The sequence below is a fragment of the Hyaena hyaena genome, unplaced genomic scaffold (assembly GCF_003009895.1).
Source record: "Hyaena hyaena isolate Hyena2069 unplaced genomic scaffold, ASM300989v1 scaffold_250, whole genome shotgun sequence".
Classification (NCBI taxonomy): domain Eukaryota; kingdom Metazoa; phylum Chordata; class Mammalia; order Carnivora; family Hyaenidae; genus Hyaena; species Hyaena hyaena.
The window spans coordinates 1433982-1456668 of NW_024080882.1; the positions used below are offsets into that span (position 1 = coordinate 1433982).

A 22687-nucleotide genomic window follows, 5' to 3' on the forward strand; every position below is an offset into this window, starting at 1 on the left:
ATTCACCTCTGCCACCTACCCATTCTGGGAGCTGTAGGATGCCATGCAGAGAATAGGGCACTAAGTATCAGTCCTGAGTTCAAGCCCAGCTCCCCTGCTTCCCAGACTGAGACTGGGCTTCTCAGTCTCATCTGCAGAGAATGATACCACATACCTCACAGTACAGACTACAATATGAAACAGCTAACGGCCTCATGCTGGCCCACAGTGTACACTTCACTCTAATAGCATCATACTCAGGGTAGGAAGGTTTGAATCCCCAGATGATCACTATAAGATATGTGCAGAAGGGACAGAAAGTTCAGAAGACAGGAAAGGATCAACTTTAGAGATAGCCATTCTATCTCTACCAGAACTAATCTTGACTAGAATAACCTCAAATGTGCTACTTCCTCTTTCCTGGAACAAAGAACAAATGTCTTCTCATCTGTGAGAGCTTCCATCAAAGTTTCCCCTTCTCATCTGTGAGAGCTTCCATCAAAGTTTCCCCTGATCCACTCTCACTCCCACACTACCGTTTTCAAACCGTAACTAGCAGCAGCACACCAGTGGTGAGGAAAGGACCAAGAGAGGGGGTTGGGGGGCACAGATCAGGCAATCGGCCTCTACCTTTACCCACATGATCTCAGGAACATCACCTGTTGAGAGGTACTAGGGTTGTGGGATCATGGTCTGCACTGGGCTCCATGCTGAGCATGGAGCCTGCTTCGGATTCTCTATCCCTTTCTCTCTGCCTCTCCTTAGCTCATGCACATGCTATCTCTCTCTCTCTCTCTCTCTCTCTCTCTCTTAAAAAAAAAAAAAGACAATGGCTGGAAATTTAAAACAAAAAAAGTAAAATAATTAGATCCTGAAAAGATGTGACATTAATTAAAATCACAATGAGCTATCACTACACACATATTAGAACAGCTAAAGTAAGAAACATTGACCATGCCCAATGCTGCAAGGATTTGGAGAAACTGGTTCTCATACATGGCTTCTGTGAATGTAAAATGGCATAGATATTTTGGGGGGAAAAATAAATATATGTATATATTTTGCAGTATTTACCATATGACTCAGCAGTCACACTCTTGGGCATTTATCTCCAAGAAATAAAAATGTATTTCCCACAAAAACATGTACACAAATGCTCTGGTGCAAAGTTTTGGATTTCCCTGGGTCTTCTGGTAGGAGCTGTCATCAACTAGGCTGACAAAAATCTCTGTATGATCTCTGTGAAAGGGATCAAGGGTCAGCTTAACAGACTTCCTGCTGCTGGTGTGGATGACATGGTGATGGCCCTAGTAAAGAAAGGCATAGCAGAGCTCAGAAAGAAGGTACATGCAGCCTTGGTAATTTGAAAACGAAAGTTGTACCGGGGGAAAGACAGTGTATTTTTCTATTTTGAAGATAAGGTGGGGGTCATAGTAAAATATAAGGTGAAATGAAGGATTCTGCCTCACTGGACCAGTTGCAAAGAAGTGTGTGGACTTGGAGCCAAGTATTACACGCAATGCCGGCAGCATTGCACGTTTCGTTGGTGTCTTTGCTAAACACAATAGTAAAAATTATTTGTTCCAAAAAAATTACATACTTTATGATCCCATTTATACAACATTCCCAAAATGATAAAACCACAGAGCTGGAGAACAGATGACTGGTTTCTAAGGATGGGAGGAAGATGAAGTAGGTGGAAGTGTGAGCTCAAAGAGGTAGGTGACTTGAGAGAATTTTTTTTAAATGTTTTTATTTATTTTTGAGACAGAGAGAGACAGAGCATGGGGGGGGGGGGGGAGGGGAGAGAGGGAGACACAGAATCTAAAGACAGTTTCCAGGCTCTGAGCTAGCTGTCAGCACAGAGCCCAACATGGGGCTTGAACCCATAAACCATGAGATCATGACCTGAGCCGAATTCGGGACACTTAACCGACTGAGCCACCCAGGCACCCCAAGAGAATTCTTCTGTGGTAATCAAATGGTTCTGTATCTTTTTATAATTTTTTGAAATTATGTTTAAGTTTATTTTGAGAGAGAGAGAGCATGCACGAGTGGGGTAGGGGCAGAGAGAGAAGGGGAAGTGAATCCCAAGCAGGCCCTGCACCATCAGCACAGAGCCCAATGCAGAGCTTGAACCCACAAACCATGAGATCATGACCTGAGCCAAACCAAGAATTGGACACTTAACGACTGAGCCATCCAGGCGCCCCTAAAACAGTTCGGTATCTTGATTTAGGTGGTAGTTACACAGATCTATACATGGAATAAAATTGCATAGAACTCTACACACACAAATGCTGTAAAACATAATGAATCAGGAGCACCTAAGTGGCTCAGTAAGTTAAGCATCCGACTCTTGATCTTAGTTCAGGTCTTGAACTCGGGGTCATGCGTTCAAGCCCTGCATTGGCTCCAATGTTGCATGTGGAGCATCCTTAAAAAAAAAAAAAAGTAATTAACGTTATTTAGTGAAAATTAAATAAAGTCTATAGTCTGGTACCAACATACTGATGTCACTTCCGGGTTTTGATATTGTACTGCACTTCCACAACAGGTCATGGCTGGAGAAATCTGGGTGAAGGGTACATAGAACTCTTTATACTTTTTTACTACTTCTTCTGAGTCTTTAATTATTTTAAAAAGAAAAGTATAAAAAAAAGAAGAAGAACCTTCAATCCTGGCCATTTTCCTTCTTTTTTTTTCAATATATTTTTTTAATTTACACCCAAGTTAGTTAGCATATAGTGCAACAATGATTTCAGGAGTAGATTCCTTACTGCCCCTCACCCATGTAGCCCATCCTCCCTCCCACACCCTCTACAGTAACCCTCTGTTTGTTCTCCATATTTAAGAGTCTCTTATGCTTTGTTCCCCTCCCTGTTTTTATATTATTTTTGCTTCCCTTCCCTTATGTTCATCTGTTTTGTATCTTAAAGTCCTCATATGAGTGAAGTCATATGATATTTGTCTTTCTCTGACTGACTAATTTTGCTTAGCATCATACCCTCTAGTTCTATCCACATAGTTGCAAATGGCAAGATTTCATTCCTTTTGGCTGCCGAATAATACTCGAGTGCATATATATACCACAGCTTCTTCATCCATTCATCCATCGTTGGACACTTGGGCTCTTTCCATACTTTGGCTATTGTTGATAGTGCTGCTATAAACATTGGGTGCATGTGCCCCTTCAAAACAGCACACCTGTATCCCTTGGATAAATACCTACTAGTGTTATTGCTGGGTTGTAAGGTAGTTCTGTTCTTAATTTTTTGAGGAGGCTCCATACTGTTTTCCAGAGTGGCTGCACCAGTTGGCATTCCCAAACCCTGGCCATTTCGATTAGCCCCATGTGCTTTTTGCAAATCCAATTCCCTTCAGGCAAGGTTGTTACCACATAATTCCTGTGTCCTACCATCAGGCAATGTCAGATGAAAACACACGGTATTATGTGGAAGCTCATCTACAGTCACAAGTGGTGAGGGAGAGGAGAAACCAAATTATCCTTCTTAGGTTCTCTAGTTCATGTCTCTTGATTCTGGAGCTTGTATGGTATGCATAATGGGCTCCATATCAACTCTGAATTTAAGACTCTTTTACTGAAAGTGGAATCTTTATGTATGTGTAGAAAGATTTTCTTAAATACATGAAAACTAAACAGAAGGGAGGCAGGAGAGAAGGGAGACAATTGACCAAAGTAAAGCCATTTTGGTTCTAGGCTGACCCTTAACCTACAAGTCAGCAGGTCATAAAAGGAGTCGTAAGAACCAGTTCATGGAAGATTCCAAGACCCCACTCCCTCTGGCAGAGAAAAGATACATAGGCTGAACATTTTTTTTTTATGATTTTTTTTGAGAGAGGGGCAGGGGACGCAGAGAGAGGGGGACAGAAGATCCAAAGTGGGCTCCAAACTGACAGAGGGAGGCCGATGCAAGGCTCAAACCCAAGAACCATGAAATCATGACCTGAGTAGAAGTCGCATGCTTAATTGACTGAGCCACCCACATGCCCCTAGGCTGAACATTCTTAAAATTGCTCCCTGTGGGTCATTTCAGAACCCTAAGACAATGAAAAAACTACCCACCTGATGTAAGTGATACACTCAAAAATTAAAGAGTAAGCCTTTCCCTATAAGGTTGGCTAAGTCTTGTAAACTTATAAAAACTTTATTAGAGGCAAAGGGAGGTCATCTTCCCCATCTGGGAGTAGAGACCACTTCTTTGTCTACTTTTTTTTTTTTTTTTAACTTCTCTACTTAATAAATCTTTGTCTCTTTCTCTGAAAGTCTTGCTTTTGAATTCTTCCTTGTGCAAAGCCAAGAAATCTCTTGGAAGGGGCTTGAGGCCTTTCCTCTCAGAGCCTTAGTCCATTTGGCATCACGAAGGTAAAGTACTTAGGAAAAACATCTGTATTAACATTAGCACTGGAAAAAGACTGAAAAGTTTAGGTTGTCTTACATTTTATTTTATTTTATTCCTTAAAAAATTTTTTTTTAACATTTATTCATTGTAAAGAAACAGAGCACGAGTAGGGGAGGGGGCAGAGAGAGAGAGAAGGAGACCCAGAATACGAAGCAGGCTCCAGACTCTGAGCTGTCAGCACAGAGCCTGATGCGGGGCTTGAACTCACAAGCTGTGAGATCGTGACCTGAGCCTAAGTCGGATGCTCAACCGACTGAGCCACCCAGGCACCCCTGTTGTCTTACATTTTAAACTTTGTTCTTGCTGATAGTAACCAGGAAGTTAGAGCCTCTTATTAAGACGGCCACTTTCTCTTTCCTTAAGTTCAAGAGAGTGAGAAGCCAGTGTGCTTTCGGTGAGATTGCTTCTTTTATTTTTTTATTTATTTAAAAATTTTTTTAATGTTTATTTATTTTTGAGAGACAAAGAGACAGAGCATGAGCACAGGAAGGGCAAAGAGAGGAGACATGGAATCTGAATCAGGCTCCAGGCTCTGAGCTGTCAGCCCAGAGCCTGACATGGGGCTCGAACTCACAGACTAAGAGATCATGACCTGAGCTGAAGTCGGATGCTCAACCGACTGATCCACCCAGGCACCCCGGGATTGCTTCTTTTAACATCTGGGAGAAAGAAATGTAGCAAACGCTCCCTTCACACAAACTATAGGGGACATCTTTCCTGGGCTGCTAATGAAACCCAAACCGGCTCAGCTGGTAGGGTAGGTTTTTGAGTAATCAGCCATGATTATATTATTTTTCTTGGTTGAAATGATGCAGGTAGTCAAGAGATAGAACAAACTAAAACTGAAAGTTCAAAAGCCCATCTTTTGTCATCAGGAGATATAAAAAAATCCTGCCATGAGTCACCGAGGATCAGGAAAGTGTTGTGATTTCTCTAAAGAGGACTTTGGACACCAATTCTCTGAACATAATCCAATGAAAGGGAAAAGCACCCCTGTCTAGAGCCGCAGGAAAAGCCACTGGGGATGAAACAAAGTCAAGGTCTAAACTTCACATTGGGCTCCTTCCTCAGGCAGCACGCCTGCTCCTTGGCAAGCAAGAGAACATTGCTGCTTGTTAAATGTTTTCCTCTTGAAGACTCATGGAGCTGGCCAGTGATCAGTGACAAGCAAGCAGACAGACCCAAACAGTAGGCAGGACCCACTGGGATCTGGCTCACTGGCTAGGCTGGCAAGAAACATGGAAGGGCCATGTTCACTGGACCAGTTCAACCATGCACTTCTGTGTTCTGGCCTGAGGCCTCAGGGAACGCAGATACACCCCACTGAGCACAAGGATGTGAAGCCAGAGTTTGTCTAACTTTATAAGTTTGGCTGCAATCTACTTCCAAAATAATGATGTTTTTAAAATGTCTTCCCGGGGCTCCTGGGTGGCTCAGTCTGTTAAGCGTCCAACCTTGGCTTAGGTTATGATCCCATGGTTCAAGCCCCGTGTCGGGCTCTGTGCTGACTGCCAGCTCAGAGCCTGGAGGCTGTTTCAAATTCTGTGTCTCCCTCTCTCTCTGACCCTCCCCTGCTCAAGCTGTGTCTCTCTCTCTCTCAGAAATAAATAAAACATTTTTAAAAATTAAAAAAAAGAATTTGAACATAAAGAACACATAGTACCAAATAATTTTTTTACTATAAAATAGTTCACAGGAAATAGAAAATAATTCGAAAATATCATGTTTCTGTCTTGCCTTCACAGAGCAGTAAAAGTCAAGTATTGGTAGTAATCATTAATCTTGAAAAGAGTTCATCTGAATAAAAAAGAGATCATAATACTTAGTATTGCTATTGTCATCTCAAGAAAAAAAGATAGATATTAAAAAGATGTGTTTGAAAAGCTTATTATAAAAGTTTATCCATGTCTGATTGCTTTACATGAAGGCCTTTGAAATAAATTTCATCTTCTAATTTTTTTAATGTTTTATTTATTTTTAAGAGGGAGAGAGAGAGAGAGAGAGACAGAGTATCAGCAGGGGAGGAGGTGAGAGGGGGAACGCAGAATCCGAAGCAGGTTCCAGTCTCTGAGCTGTCAGCACAGAGCCCGAAGGAGCCCGAACTCACAAACGGTGAGATCATGACCTGAGCTGAAGTCTCACGCTCAGCTGACTGAACCACCCAGGTGCCCCTCATCTTTAAGACAAAATTAATTAATTAATTAATTAATTTAAAAAGTAAATAGTCTTCCACGTTGCTATTTCTCATATTTTCCCAAGAATTAAAATATTCATTAAATGTTAACTAAAATGTTACTTCTTAGGTTTTACTTAGATTCTTCCATTCAGCAGAGTTTGCAGTCTACATTTTGCCATGGACTGGTTTACGATCATTTGATCATTTTGAATGAAGAAAAAGAAGGGCTGCAAAGATTTTTCTCTTACCCATACTGTCACGCACACACAGACGTATTTGTCCTTGCTTTTGAAACAGAAATCTGCCATTACTATGAGTATATTGCTCTTAGAACATCAATTTTAAAATTCAAGAACAGTTTGAAAATTGTAAAGCCACACAGCCTATTTGGAGCCAACTGACCTTTTCTTGGGATCCTCCTCATCTCGGGAATCTCCATATTGAACTAACTTGCCTGTGCAAGGGTAGTGTCCTTGTGTCGGTCAAGTCCTCAGGTACAGGAATCAGATATTCTTGTCTGGTTTGAGGGCCCAGACTGGTGTTGGACACCATAAGAAGGTGTTCAGGTATACGGGCGCCTGGCTGGCTCAGTTGGCCGAGCAGCCGACTTCAGCTCAGGTCATGATCTCGTGGTTTGTTGAGTCTGAGTCTCACGTTGGGCTCTGAACTCTCAGAGCTTCAGATCCTGTGTCTCTTTTTCTCTCTCTATGCTCCTCCCCCACTCATGCTCTGTCTCTCTCTGTCTCTCAAAAATGAATAAACGTTAAAAATTAAAAAAAAAAAAAAGATGTTCAGGCATCATTTTTTTAAAAATATTTTTTATTTATTTCTAGGAGAGAGAGAGAGAGAGAGAGAGACAGCGTGAGCAGGGGAGGGTCAGAGAGAGAGGGAGTCACAGACTGAAACAGGCTCCAGGCTCTGAGCTGGCAGTCAGCACAGAGCCCGATGCGGGGCTCGAACCCAAAAACCAAAAGAACATGACCTAAGCGAAAGTCGGACGCTTAACCGACTAAGCCACCCAGGCGCCCCCAGGCATCATTTTTTGAATTGAGTAGATTAACTTCCAGGCACAGATGAGATGCACATCTGCATATGGACAAGAACGTGGTTATTAACAGGTTAGCCCACTGTTATTTCATGTATTTTTTTTCATATATATTCGTTTCCAGTTAAAACAGACTGTCCCGTGAAGAACACAAGATGCACTAAGTACTCTGTTACCTCTGTTGGACTCAAGGGGGGAAAATAATGATATGGTACCTAGTTTTCAAAGATGGAGCCAGAAAGCCAAGTATCATAGATTTCATGCCCCTGTGGAGGTCTTCTTATGCCAAATCGTAGTTGGTTTTACATGCAGTAAAGGGGTAACTCAGAAGGCTTGGGATGATCAAAAGTTGTACAATCCAAGGGCGCCTGGGTATCTCGGTTGGTTTAGTGTCCCACTTTGGCTCAGGGCATGATTTCACGGTTTGTGAGTTCGAACATCGAATCTGGCTCTACACTGGCAGTGCGGAACCTGCTAAGGATTCTCTCTCTCCCTGTCTCTCTGCTACTCCCGGACTCATGCTTTCTCTCAGTCTTGCAATAAATTTAAAAACAAACAAACAAAACCTCATGGAATCCAAAGAAAGGATGGACCCTTGACTTGCTAGAGATAATCTTTAAATCCTTGATATATCCTCTTTTAATTAGAGTGTCTTTGTGTATCAAATGCCTTGGGCTGAGCCAGATAGTTTTTGCTAACAATGTGATTTCTGATTAACTTCTGTTTTATTTGCCTGGGACTTTGGACTATCCTGTAATGGTGTGACCCCTAGAGGTTCTAGACACTAAGTAACTAAGGTCAGTCATGTGGGCATTCCAGACCTACCTGAGTGACTCCTAATAAACACCTGGACATCAAGGCTCCTGTGAGCTTTGCTGGTTGGCCACACTGTGCCTGTTGTCAAGCATCTTTGACAGGACAATTGAATGTTATCTGTAACACTTTACTGGAAGAAGACAACTGGAAGCTTCCAACTGATTCCTCTTGGATTCTCTCCCATGTGCCTTTTTTCAAACTTTGCTAATTCTAATCCATATCCTTTCACTGTAATAAACCTTAATTGTGAATAGAACAGCTTTTCTGAGTTCTGCAAGTCTTTCTAGCAAATCATCAAATCTGAAGGTCGTCTTGAGGACCCTACACATAGCCTGTAGTTTGTTTTAACCAGTAGAATGGGACAGAAGGAAGAGTGTGACTGTGCTGGGCGTTTGTCTTAAGAAGGTCTGGAAACTTCTACTCCTACACCTTTGGATGTCCTGACTAATAAGTCGAGACCAGGAGAAGAGGAGAGGTTGGCACAATGGCATTCAAATCTCCAGAAGACTCTAGTCTGAGCCACTATGTGACCACAGCCACTAAAGACACTGACCAGTTATGCCTGGTCAACCCACAGAATCATGGGAGAAAAAAATGGTTGTGGGTTTTTTTCTTTAATGTTTATTTATTTTTGAGAGAGAGAGAGAACGAGCTGGGAAGGGACAGAGAGAAGGGAACCTAAGCAGGCTCCACGGTGACAGCACAGAGCCTGACGTGGGGCTTGAATTATAAGATTATGACCTGAGCCGAAGTCGGATGCATAATCCATTGAGCCACCCAGATGCCCCCAAAATGGCTGTTGTCTTAAACCACTAAATTTTCGGATGGCTTATTATGTAGCAATAGAAAACTAAAGCCTACAGGAATGATAACATAATTGAAGAGATTCCGAACGTAATTGGCTAAGAGATCATGTATAAGTAATGGCTGGAAACCATTTCTTTCAACAACTCAACCCAAGAGAATTTTCCTAAATTGAAAGCAAAAAAACTTTTTTAAGGAATCCAGAAATTAATGAAATTCTCTCGGGCTTTGGAAGTCTGTTGTTTAATGTAAGTTTCCAGGCTTATTTTCACCACTTGTTTGCAAAGAGCAAAAGGCCATTGATAAATAATACCTCACAAAGAAAGGGACAGCCTTCAGGTTTAAACCGTGTTTTGGTTTTATTCTTTTTTTAAAAATTTATTTAAATTATTATTATATATATATATTTATTTATTTATTTCTGAGAGACAGAGAGAGACAGAGCACAAGTAGGTGAGGGGCAGAGAGAGAAGGGGACACAGAATCCAAAACAGGCTCCAGGCTCTGAGCTGTCAGCACAGAGACTGATGTAGGGCACAAACCCACAAACTGTGATATCATGACCTGAGCTGAAGTTGGACGCTCAACCGACTGAGCCACCCAGTCTCCCCTGGTTTTGTTCTTAAAATGAGAATGTGAGGTAGCTGATCCTATTTGAAGTTCAGATAAGGGTAGAGAGGTTACTGGCAGACACGAGCAAGACACGTTGGCTTTATCTGCACATGCCCTCTGTCACCGCAGGGTTCCACCTGACCACCCACCAGTGAGTTCCCGGGAGGAAGAGATGCCAAACTCCCAACGCATGGTGTTTGAAAATACTGTGGAATATTTCCACTCATCGATTTCACTGCAAGCTCAGCGAGTGTTTTCAGCAAGTTAAAAATGTGACTCATTGGTCATGAGAACACAAAGTCTGTATGATTAGGGAATAGCAATAATATCAACAATTTAATTATCAGCAAGTCCTCTTCCAGGACATTAAATGTCTTATAAAAATGAATGACTTGCTTTGCAAGTATTTATCCTTTTGGGATAATACATGGTCTTAGGAAAGAGCAGTAAGAGCTGCTGAACTGTCACTTGGGTCGGTTGAGTGGTGGCTCATTTGTGGGAAAATGGAACCTGGATTTCTCTCTCATACAACATTGATCATCCCAGATAATGGTGACAATCCAGGTATGTGTACTCGCAGTTTTCACTTTCGTGCCTTATATTTATACCTCACATCAGGCAGGTTTAAGTGACTTAATTCATCCATCAGCTTTTATTTACTTTTTAAGTTTTTTAAAGTCTATTTATTTTAAGAGAGAAAGTACAAGTGGGGGAGGGACAGAGAGAGGGAGAGAATCCCAAGCGAGATCCACACCGTCAGCGCAGAGCCTGATGTGGGAACCCAAGAATGGTGAGGTCATGACCTGAGCCAAAGTCAGAGACTTAACCGACTGAGCCACCCAGGTGTCTCAATCCATCAGCTTTTAAATGAAAAAAACCGAAGTACAGAGAAGCACATTGTCTAAGGTTGTTCTGTGAATCAAAACACACACTTTAAAAATAAATCACATATTCTTTCCGTGTGCTAAGAACAAAAATACTAAAAAAACTCTTAACTAGAGAGAACAAACTAGTGGTTATCTGAGGGGAGGTGAGTGGGAAGAGGGTGAGATAGATGTGGATTAGGGAGGGCACTCGCGATGAGCCTCGGGCATTGTATGTGAGAGTGCTGCATCGCTAAATTGTACATCTGAAACTAATATAATACTGTATGTTAACTATACTGGAATTAAAAACAAGCCAACCAACGCCAAGCACCAGATCAGCACTTTATCTCCACGAGGCAGAAATGGTTATGCATCTATTAGTGAGGCGGGCAGAGAATTTCCTCAGCCACCCATGAAGGAAGATGAGGGGGCCATAGAGATCAGCTGGCTTATCTTGCAAAGATCTCATTGAAATTTGGTGGATTTAGAGCACAATTCTCTGTACTGAAGAACATTTTCCAAAGCACAGATGTTTTTCTCTTAACTGTGAACGCTGGCTGACTTGTCTGTATCCTTTTTCAGGGCTCAGCAGACGGGACGTTTTTGGAGTGTCTTGTCCCCTAGAACATGGGGCTGATGTTCATTGCTGGATGGAAAACACGTATTTGGCTAGACAGACATAAAAACACATCTTTGGCTAGTTACGCACAAATGTTTCCATTTTGGGAAATTCCCTGAGATAAAAGTGTTTTTCTGGCTCTGGGCATATGTAAGTAACCATGAGAACACCTCCGTAAAAGCAATAATGGATTTTCAATAGCTTGCCCTGATAGTGCGATGTGATTATAAGCTCCTGAAGATTTTCCTGTTGTTTCATTTTGGAAACAAAAAGTTGACTCATTTCTGGTTAGTACCTCAGTGTTTTCATTAGGGGGTTTTTACCAAGACTTTATCTGAATCATCATAAGGACAATTCTTTCAGAGCTTGGGTAAAAGTTTATCTCTCATAAACATCACTGGCTTCTAAAACCTGATTTGAGTTTGACAAATTACATAGAAGCTTTATGCCCAGGAATGCATTATATCAAATAAAACAGTGATTTTTTTTCAAACACTACAAAGTTCAATTAGTTTAGATAATGCAAGTTCGGAAAGGCAAGCTTGACAAAAACTGAAAAAATATTATAAATCTTATTAACATGCTAATTAAATTTATTCTATTAGGATACTTTAATTTTCTAGCAATTACATAGCACTTAGATATTCACTACAGATATTTCATCAAATGGTTAGAGATGTTAATCTTTGATTTAGTATCTGTCAAGATTGGTATGCTAAGTTATAATTACAGGGTCTCATCATGGATCTCAAGGATAAATCAAAATTCTCAGTAAAAATCCTGGGGCACCTGGGTGGCTTGGTCGGTTGAGTGTCCAACTTCAGCTAAGATCATGATTTCATGGCTCGTGAGTTTGAGTCCCCCATCAGGCTCTGTGCTGACAGCGCAGAGTCTGGAGCCTCTCTGCCCCTTCCCCACTCATGCTGTGTTGCTCTCTTTCAAAAATAATAAACAGTAAAACATCTCTTAAACTAACTCATTCAGGTATTTCCAGCATCTAAACCTGGCAAAATAATGGTAATGTTTCCAAGTAAAGCCATACCTTTGCTGGGGAACACAATGGCGAGGGTTGCTTCTGTTTTGGCTGTGGGCATGTAACAGGGCCCTTCTCATCCATGCAAAGACTCCCTGAGCGGAGGGGCACACTGTGCCCCACCCATCAGTGTTCCTAGTCATTGCTGGTTGTGAGCTCCTTGAACTGAAGTTCTGGAGGGGACTGAAATTTGAGCCACGAGAAGTCCCCAAATGAGAAGCTCTGTTGAAAAGTTCATACAATGTCTCTGTATGAAATCATACTCAGATCTTAAGAGAATAGATCAGACCTGTATAAGTACCGTCCCATATGCCACTGTGTGAAAAACCACTTCAGAAGCACCATGCCCATTCTTGTCTGAAGTGTCTTTATCCATACCACACTTAAAGAAAAATAGGTTTTATGGATATCCTGGTTTTGACACTTAATAGGCTTTGTGAACTTGGGCAAATTCCTTAATTTTTCTTGCCATACTTTCCTCATCTTTGTGTCTGGAACCTAATAACCACTCTGTGTCACCTGTTAGCACCTAATATTATCACTCACCTGTATTATATTAACTCATAATATTTGCAGAAAAGCCATCAGCACAAACTTTTAAAAAATCAATTTCTAACACAAGTCATGATTTATTTTCTAAAATGTCAAAGACTCAACTTTTGAAAATGTTAAGGCCCCCAAATGACTATTAACTTGGCTCAGAATTACCTATCCTAAGCACATTTGGATCCTCTCCAACTTTCCCAACCGTCCCTGCAAAATTAAATTCATGCGCAGGGGAGTCTGATTGCATCAGAAATGAACTTGCAGATCAATATGTTGCAGTTAGGGCGCCTGGGTGGCTCAGTCAGTTAAGTGCCGGACTCTTGGTTTTGGCTCAGGTCATGATCTCATGGTTCATGAGTTTGAGCCCCACATCCGGCTCTGTGCTGATGGTGCGGAACCTGCTTGAGATTCTCTCCCCTTCTCTCCTTCTCTCTCTGCCCCTCCCCTGCTCATCTCTCGCTCTCTCTCAAAATAAACTTAAAAAAATTTTTTGTAATCTAAAAAAAAAAGACTTTGTAGCTCATCCCTAAGGCATCCTTACAGCACAGGATTGATAAGGAGATGGGTTCTCTCCTGAACATGCTGCTGAATTGGCAGCTAACAGGACTCCCTCCTTCCGGGGAGTCCTCACTGCCTTCCTTCTGTGTGAGCTTGAGGGTTGCTTGCTCCCTCCCTCAAGCACATTTGATGGCTTACCTGCAGGCACAACTCTATGATCCAAAATGTGCCCAGACGGATCTAAACTTATTTTATCCTCTCTCTAGTGGGTCCTTTCCATAGCTAGGGAGGAGCAAGAAGCACCCTCCAACGGCCAAGGGCGTCCATTTTGCACGCCTCTGCTGAGGGAGACCTGGGAGAGAACAGGAAAGCACCAGATCTGAAGCTCCTTAAGACCGCACTCCCAGCCTTGCCATGTAAGGAAAGCAGAGGCCAGAAGTAAGCTCAAGTCAGTAAGGCCATGGAAGGCTGCTGAACTAAACTTATAGGTGACTTAGCAGGTTATGAAGCGAAGGGGGTCATTTCTGCTGCCGTTACGCTATAGTTATAATATCTCAGAATCACCTACCTGTGCGGTGATGTGAGAACAGTCATTTCTGTTCTAATCTTGGTGTCAAGGATTTAATATCAAACAAAGAGACACACAGCCTCCATTGCTGGTCTGGGACAAGCACATGAGGAACCCAGAGAAACATACCTCCTCCTTCAGGCTGAAGTGGGTTCAAACAGATCTCAACCTCTGGAGTTTTAAGTTGCGGGACCTTTCCCAGTGAATTACTATGTTAATGTCACTGTTCTGGGAGGCAGGGAAATTCAAGGCAAAAGAATACACTCAATCACAGACACAGTGACAATGCAAATATTTAGGGCTGGTAGTTAAGTCTGTTATTTCCTGATAGTTGGCCAGTGGGCTTCCGTTTCTTTTTTATAAAATAAGAAGGTGCCTGGGTGGCTCAGTCGGTTAAGTGCTCTGCTTCGGCTCTGATCATGATCACAGTTCATGGGTTCAAGCCCCAGGTTGGGCTCTGTGCTGACAGCTCAGAGCCTGGAGCCTGCTTCGTTTTTTTTTTTCTTTTTTTTTAATGTTTTATTCACTTCTAGGAGAGAGAGAGAGACAGCGTGAAAAGGAGAGGGTCAGAGAGAGAGGGAGTCACAGACTGAAACAGGCTCCAGGCTCTGAGCTGGCAGTCAGCACAGAGCCCGTCGCGGGGACCGAACCCACGAACTGCGAGATCATGACCTAAGCGAAAGTCGGACGCTTAACCGACTAAGCCACCCAGGCGCCCCATCCTGGAGCCTGCTTCGGATCCTGTCTTTCTCTCTCTCTGCCTCTCCCCTGCTCAAGCTCTGTCTCTCTCTCAAAAATAAATAAACTTAAAAAAAATGTTAAAATAAGATGATGCCTACATGTAAAATTATATACAAACAACACACAAACTGCTTAGAATGCACAGATTCTTTGGTTTACTCATCAAAATAGCATATAACAAAATAGCAAAAACCTTACAGTTAAATAAAAAAGTGACATTCTTTATTTACGTATCAAACCTTATTAAACATGGAAATGCGTTTATTTTCATTTCTTATTTTCATTCTTGTGTTCTACAGCAATATGGTTTCTTCCTTGTAGGTCCCTATGCCCCTACATTATTTTGATGGGCTCCTCTCTAAAATAAAGATTGTTGTAACTGTGTTAATACCACTTACTTCTATAAGAACCACCTAGATTCTCCTCTGTGTCTCTTACATTTGAAATCGATACTAAAAATAGAGACGCTACCAGCACATCTTTAAGAATTACCACGTTTTGGATGAAGGACTGTTGGTACTAAAAACCAGGACTCGACTCCAGAAGTGTATTCATACAGCAAACGGTATTCGTGATGTCACCTAAAGTTGGTTCCTACAATATTGATTTCAGAGAAGCAGTTTTTCCATTTTTCTGAGTCCAATCTGACCGCCTTAATTCCTTTATGTCTTAATTCTCAATGAAAACTTAATTCTCAAATGTCAGTGGCACAATCTTTAACGCAAGAGTATTTAACAAAAGGTAAACTTGAAAGTGAAATTGTTTCAAAAGGAGCAATGACAGTGAGAGAAAGACCTCAGCTTTTTAACAGGGGTACATACACAAAGTAAGGAATAATAGTGAATCAAAATACATAACTGTACACATTAGAAATATCCAATGTACTATCAACTGCCCTAAACAGATGCCTTGAGGCTCAGAGCCATACATAGTTTTTCTTGGTATAACTCTGTATTTGCATCATACATACACTTCTCCCACGATCTGTTAACCAGTAGGGTTTTTGGCACTATGCTTTTCTTCCAATAAAACGAGTTGCATAAGACATTACCATTAACGTCTAACAATTGAATTGGCCAAAGTCTTTCTGAACCATGTGTAATCTTAAAAAAAATTTTTTCTTCCTTCATACATCAGCAGTGCTCCATTTTCAAATAAATCATGAGCAGTCAGTCTTCATTCACATGCTCAAATGTTCTCTTCATCCAGCATTTTGTTGACACCATCACAGAGTTTTTGTAAGTGGGGCTTAAAATTTCCAAAGGGGTTATATAAGGCAGCTAAAAAATCACAATCTGAGAAATGGTCGAAGACGTTATTAACCCGTCCGTGTGACTTGGCAGTGAGGTGGCGCTGGATGATCTGGTGAAGCAACTCTCTGCATTCATTCAGCAGCCGGGACAATACGTTCCGGTCAAAGGTGTACTCCACCTGATGGAAGCTGACCACGGTCATGGCCAGCTGGTGAACCTTCTTCTTAAACTTTTCCATCAGCGCCAGCTCATCTTGGTTAAACTGGTTGTTCCTGTAGAGAATGGCCAGCTTGATGACTGTTTTGATGAGGTTCTTGATGATCTTTTCTGCCTCCTTCTTGTTCTGGGTGTACTCCTTGGTCACTCGGTACAGCTCATCCAGGACCTCGCTGCTTGTATCATCGATGAGGGTGGTGGCAATAGATTTGGACACCATTTTCCCCAAGATCTTCTTTTGTGCCTGCACGGCCAGGTTTTTGGAATTGAAGACATCTGTGGCCACTGAAAGGAAGCAAAGAAAAACACAGATATTAAGGAGTATTTTCCTTCTCATGTGCCCACGATAGGGTTGGCTCTCATCTGCTCACATTTGTTTCTGTTCAGAAAAGAAGGAAAAACTTGACTACACTTCTGGGTGTTAGGTCCTCATGAAATGAACGGGTTGTTGTGCATAATCTTTAAGGTCTCTGACAACTCAAGTGTTTTATGCCTTCTGCTATATAGTCACTACTTTGTTTAGCAGTTGAAGGGGACAGCTTTCCCAAAGACAACTTTTTCTGTTTATAAAAATGGTATGTCTCACGAGGGAGTCATTTTTTACGTAATTTCCCCCCAGTTTAGTTTTATAATACCTCCCCCCCTCAAATATAAAATCAACCCACAACTGTCCTCTGGGCACCAGTCACCAAGAACAATTTAAAGAACTCCCTTTACGTGTAAGAAGGATACAGAGCAAAACCACATTGTGTAAAGCAGCAAATTCATGGAAGCCAATCAAAAGGAGAGGCCCATTTTAAACTTCAGCTGCAAAAAAGTCAAAGTTCCTGAGACACTGGCCCGCCCCTACCAGTGTGCTCATCTTAAGGGCCCTGAATTTCAACTGCTGGAAGTTAAGTCTTAGAGAAGAATATTCCTTGGAAGGCTTATTGTCACTCGTTATTTCTGATGAAGGGCCATTATTTGTTCCCTTTAAACGTTTATACATCTTTTATACATTATGAGGAAATGACCATACTTTTATGAGCCAATGACATGTGCTCCATGAATAACACACTTTGAAAAAGCTGATGCTTATAGTTTGCTTTTGAAATGCCCATAACTGAATTTGACAGGAGTGTAAGATACACATAACAATAGTCGTGCATATTAAATATTCACAAAACACTGTATCGTGCTCCCAGCTTACAGCCAGCCAGTGAAAATGCTCAGTACATATTTACTCCCCAAACCAAGTTTAGTCTTTCCCCTAAATATTCCCCCACTCTATGCATGCTACTCCACCAAACTGCTTTCTCCCTCTCCCTCTAGGTCCTCAGAGCTGGAGTTTTGGGAGAGGAGGAGGGTTTCCATTCCCACTTTAGAGCCAAGAGCAGTTACTCTCTCTTATATACCATTGTATAAGCCCAGGACTGGGTGTTTTAAAGCAGTGATGTGTTAATGAAAGATAAAAAGACCAAAAATACAGATATGTAGGGATGAGTCAGGGCATCAGTGATATACAATTATTTCTGATTTGGATAACTAGTGGCAGGAAGTAAAAAGGCGGCCACTCCCTAATCCAGGCTGGGACAGTGTATAAGAAGAGTGTCTCTCTCAGTGTGGCACTGCCATGTTAGATTTGACATTTGGACTAATGTAGCTCTGGGATACATTCTGGCACAAAGTGGTTCCCAATCATCAGAATGTCATTTAGAAATATACAGGGCTGTAAGTGCTCAAAGAATGCCTTCACTGAACGAGAAACAGTGCCCTCACCAATGTCGATATTTGAATGTCTGAAACATGATCTGAAACTGTGGAAGAAGAAGTGAAATATATTTGGAGAAAGAAAAGGAAAGTGAAAAAGCATGAGCAACAGCCAGTATGTGAAGGTTTCCAAGCTTTGTTATATTCTCATCAAGTAAGTCCAGTTCTATTCCTAAAGGTTTGCAAAAGAGTGTATGAGTTAATCTACACTAAAGAGTTTGTATCAAAATAAATGCCACACACGTAGTTAATATTACCACATCAAGACCATGGCCCATCTTCCATTATAGAATTTATGATATGGACCTTCAACAAATAAACCTGATTTATATTGGAAAGGAAAGGCCCCAAACTTCAGATCCACAGGAAATAACAGGATTTCAGAAACTTATTTTATATAAAGTAGAAAGGTTACCCTGTGTTTAATCTATTAGAATGTGACACGGGCTACCTGTCTGGGAGTTACTGCAATACCTATTTGATGGAGACATTGTATACACTCAATCACCCGACCCAGACAGAGAGAAGTGAAAATCCTCCACGCCCCTTTCTCCAAGACTGGACTTGAAAGTCTGCACCTCTTTTAAGCTACTCTGCTTATTAAATGTAAATGTGCCATTTGATGTCAAACATAAAGAGCAAAACTCTGTAATGTAGCACTTGAACCTCCCATAAGAGAAAGTGTGAAAAGCAAGGTCAATGGCAGCGGAGCAAGACTGCTCCCCATTCATTTACTGGTAACCAAGTCCCAAGCAAGACAGAAAAGCTGAGTTCTGAAAGCTTTCCTAGTTGCCCCAGAGGAATTGCAAGCCCTGTTCTAGAAACACAGCAGCCACTTCCTACTTTCATTTTATTCTTTGGGCTATTATATCCAGCTCAGTTCTCTTTTAAAGGGAGGCTGAAGCTCGTTTCCCCTGCCCATGCAGGGCAGACATGCACACGGTGAATTTCCTTTCTAGCATTAGTGAAGGCTTCTTCGGAGCCAACCGGGGGTTGTGGCTGAGAGCTGCTGGCCAGGGCTGTGTGGTCTGTAATGGTGAAATATGATTTTCCCCCCTTGCAAATGAACTGCCTTTAGCAGCTCCTGCTCAGGCTCATTTGTCAGTTTCACATCCTCTATGAGATCCTTAAAGGCCTGGGGTATCTCAGAGCTAGTCCTGGACCAAGGTTTTTCTCGTTTGCTCTACCTTCAGCCCGGTGTGATCTCATCCCCTCCTGTGGCTTCAGAAACCACCCAGGTGCCAGCAACTTCCACACTTATAACTCACCCTGACCTCTTTCCCGGACTCATTTTGCAAATGCATTCAGGGTTTTCCTTTCTCCTGGCTGTTTTGCAGGCATTTCAAACGCACCATGTCTAAAACTGAATCCTTGATTCCCTGGCTGGCCTTGAAGTGTTCCTCCTCCATTCTTTTCTGTCTTCACGAACAGCATCCCTTCCGCCCATCTGCTCAAGTCGGCGGTCTGGCTGTCATCGGCCACACCATCCTCCCTCTCGTCCCGTCCGTTACCAAGAGGTTCCCGCTCTGCCTGCCCCCACTTCCCTCCATTTCCACGGACACCAGCCTCGTCCAAACCCCTTTCCAACCACTTCTCACGTAGCAGCCAGAGCTTTTTAAAATGGAAATTAGAAAAAGATGCTGACTTCAAGTCTTTGCTAACCATCACACTCTTGTTTCTGAAATCCTCCTTATTTGCCTAAATTTTGATTGTCTGCCTCTCTCCTCCCTAGAACTCAAGCTCTTTGAGAGTCGAGGTGATACATCTGTATATACGGGGGCCTGGTGTATGACACTTCTGATAGAAGGAGACGCCGAAGTGCCCTCTCCCTTCACTCCACTTAAATACTTCCCTATGAAAACATGGTGGCCTGTAAAATGAGAGTTTTAAATACATATGTGGGGTTTTTTGTTTGTTTGTTTGTGTTACAAGCTAGAGAAACAGATACTTATTTTACCTAGCTAACCATGTGGTTTTCTCCTCTCACACTCTAGAGTGTGGTTTCCCTTACTGTCGTCAATCACTTTTTAAAAGAGGACAGATCTGCTGTGCACAATGAGAAAACACCGCAGGACAATAAGACAAATATTTAGCATAAAAGCCAATGCAGTAGTTTTCACCTGCATCCACTACATCTGGCTACAGAGGAAGATTAAACACAGGCCCATTTCTTCCTCTGGAGGGACCTATGTTTAAATGGGTAACAGAGGGATGGACCAAAGGTATGTTCTGGGTAGCAGCTAAGAGGTTAATAGGACGTGTTCTCACAGGCAAAGGTGCTGAAAATATGGTTTCAATGTTTTATCAAGATGAATTTGCCTGTGTTTGAAAACATACACGTACATCTTTGTCTAATGAAAAATGATGCCTCCGGGCACCTGGGTGGCTCAGTCATTTAAGTGTCTTGACTCTTGGTTTCAGGTGAGGTCATGATATCATGGTTCATGGGATTAAGTCCCACATCGGGCTCTTCGCTGATAGCATGGAGCCTGCTTGGGATTCTCTCTCTCCCTCTCTCTGCCCCTGCTTGCTCTCTCTGTCTCTCTTTCAAAATAAATAAATAAACTTAATAAAAAAGAAAAGAAAAGAAAAAGATGGGGCAGCTGGGTGGCTCAGTAGGTTGAGCATCCAACTTTGGCTCAGGTCATGATTTCAGTTTGTGGGTTTAAGCCCCACATCGGGGTCTCTGCTGTCAGCACAGAGCATGCTTTGGAGCCTCTGTGCCCCCCTCTCTATACCCATCCCCCATGCTCTTTCTCAAAATAAATAAATGTTTAAAAAAAAAAAGAAAGAAAAAGAGAAATGATGCCATATATCAAAAACATACAAAGGACTGCCCCTATTAAGATTGTTGTATAGAACTAAGATCATTGTGTAGAAGGCTGTAATTGTTATTTTACATATTTTTAAAAAATGTTTTATTTATTTTTGAGAGAGAGATAGAGACAGCGTGAGCAGGGGAGGGTCAGAGGGAGAGGGAGACACAGAATCTGAAGCAGGCTCCAGGCTCTGAGCTGGCAGTCAGCACTGAGCCTGATGTGGGGCTCGAACCCACGAACCATGGGATCATGACCCAAGCTGAAGTCGGACGCTTGACCGACTAAGCCACCCAGGCTCCCCTATTTTACATATTTTAAAATAACATTTATACCTACTTCTCTTCCTGTCCTTCCTTTCCATCACTATATCTGCTTTCTTGGTTTAACAAATTCACTCATTTTAGCAATGTTTGCTGTAAAGCAAACTGATATTCAGAGAATCTTGGTTTTAGCATTAACAGTTAAAAATTTGGAGATAAACATTATGGTAAAAAGTATATTGACCCCTGTAGGGACGGGGGGCAAAAGGGGCTTGTAAGGCAAAAATAAAAACAAAACTTTTCATAAAATTAACTAATGAAAAACCATGGTTTTCTGAAATTAACAAATAACATCATTCCAACTAAGAAATTGCTAATACAGTAAAGCACTCAACTAACTGTACAACCTCACCAGCAAATAAATAATTTCTTCACCTATCCAATTTGTTATACTTGGAACTTTTAAGCAGTGACTACACATGTACATGTAAGCCATGTCTAATTCCCTACTAGTTAAAATGTGATCCAATGGGTCCAGTCTTAGGAAAGATGGAAAAGACAACAATTTCGAGAGCGTGTCTGGCTGTTGTGGGCTGTGAATATAAGTTCTTTAAACAAACATATAAAACCCTGGTTCCCTTGCACCTGAATAACTCCAGATCTAAATGGGGCTTAGTAAAAAAGCACTGGGATAAGGAAGTGGCCCCAGTAAACTGTAAACGGTGTCAGAAGAATTCAACAGACTAAGAGTTGACCCCATCTGTTGGGATCTGGGAATGCTCCAGGGGAGAAGCAAGGAACAGTGGGGACAGCCAGGGGTCTATCTGTGATGCCAGCTTCCACACTCCAACATCCCACAGCAGGAAATCAACAGGATAGAGAAGACACCATAAACAGAAAGAAAGAGAAAGAAAGGGCAGAATGGGGAAGTGGGAGGGGGGGTGTCCCAGGCAGCAGAGGCCGCCAAGATTCCCGCTCTGAGAAGGGGCTGCCCCTGCAAAGGGACCATGACTGTAAACTCAAGGCAACGTTGCCCAGGGAGGAAGAGCCAAGTGCCAGGCACTTTATCCTGCACATCAGCTTTCGGTCACACAGATGGAGGACCTGACATGAAATAACATAGTCTTCAGAGAATCAGTACATCTGGGGTCCTTCACCTAAATCTAACTGCAAATTCTGGTATCTATGCATTTTTGTGACCCCAAGGGGCTAAACACCAAGGGTATGCATCATCACACAGACAGGCGAACTCATTTACTCGAGGTTTCCTGCTACTTCCAAAAGAATACAGGCTCACTTTAAAAGGCAACATAATAGGAGCGTGTGGGTGGCTCAGTCGGTTAAGTGTCCGACTTCGGCTCAGGTCATGATCTCACGGATTGTGGGTTCCAGTCCCACATCGGGCTCTCTGGTGACAGTGCAGAGCCCACTTGGGATTCTTTGTTCCTGTCTCTCTGTCCTCCCCCCGCCAAATAAATAAACATAGGAAAAAAAAAGGTAACATAATAAAGAAGACAAATGCCAGGGAAAATGGTGACTTTGAAATGGGCCAAAAAAGGGAAAGAACAAAAAACAAAAAAGACACTCGGTGGCTTTTCAGTGGAGAACCAGCAACTTAAATCACCCTGTTCCAGATTCCTTTTTTCGTTCTGCACTCAGCTCC

At 42.1% G+C, this 22687-nt stretch overlaps 1 protein-coding gene and 1 pseudogene across 3 annotated transcripts in view; one reads left to right on the plus strand and one right to left on the minus strand.

Annotated features, from left to right (window-relative positions):
* The first annotated feature begins 1136 nt into the window (after positions 1–1136).
* LOC120240240 lies at positions 1137–15312 on the plus strand (annotated as a pseudogene).
* Positions 14860–22687, minus strand: part of TNFAIP8 (TNF alpha induced protein 8) — a 131050-nt gene continuing 123222 nt past the window's right edge. For all 3 annotated transcript variants that reach the window (XM_039244965.1, XM_039244963.1, XM_039244962.1), the window contains exon 2: positions 14860–16481. In XM_039244965.1, the coding sequence (XP_039100896.1) occupies positions 15916–16481 (566 nt within the window). In that variant the 3' untranslated portion in view covers positions 14860–15915. The remainder of the gene's footprint in view (positions 16482–22687) is intronic.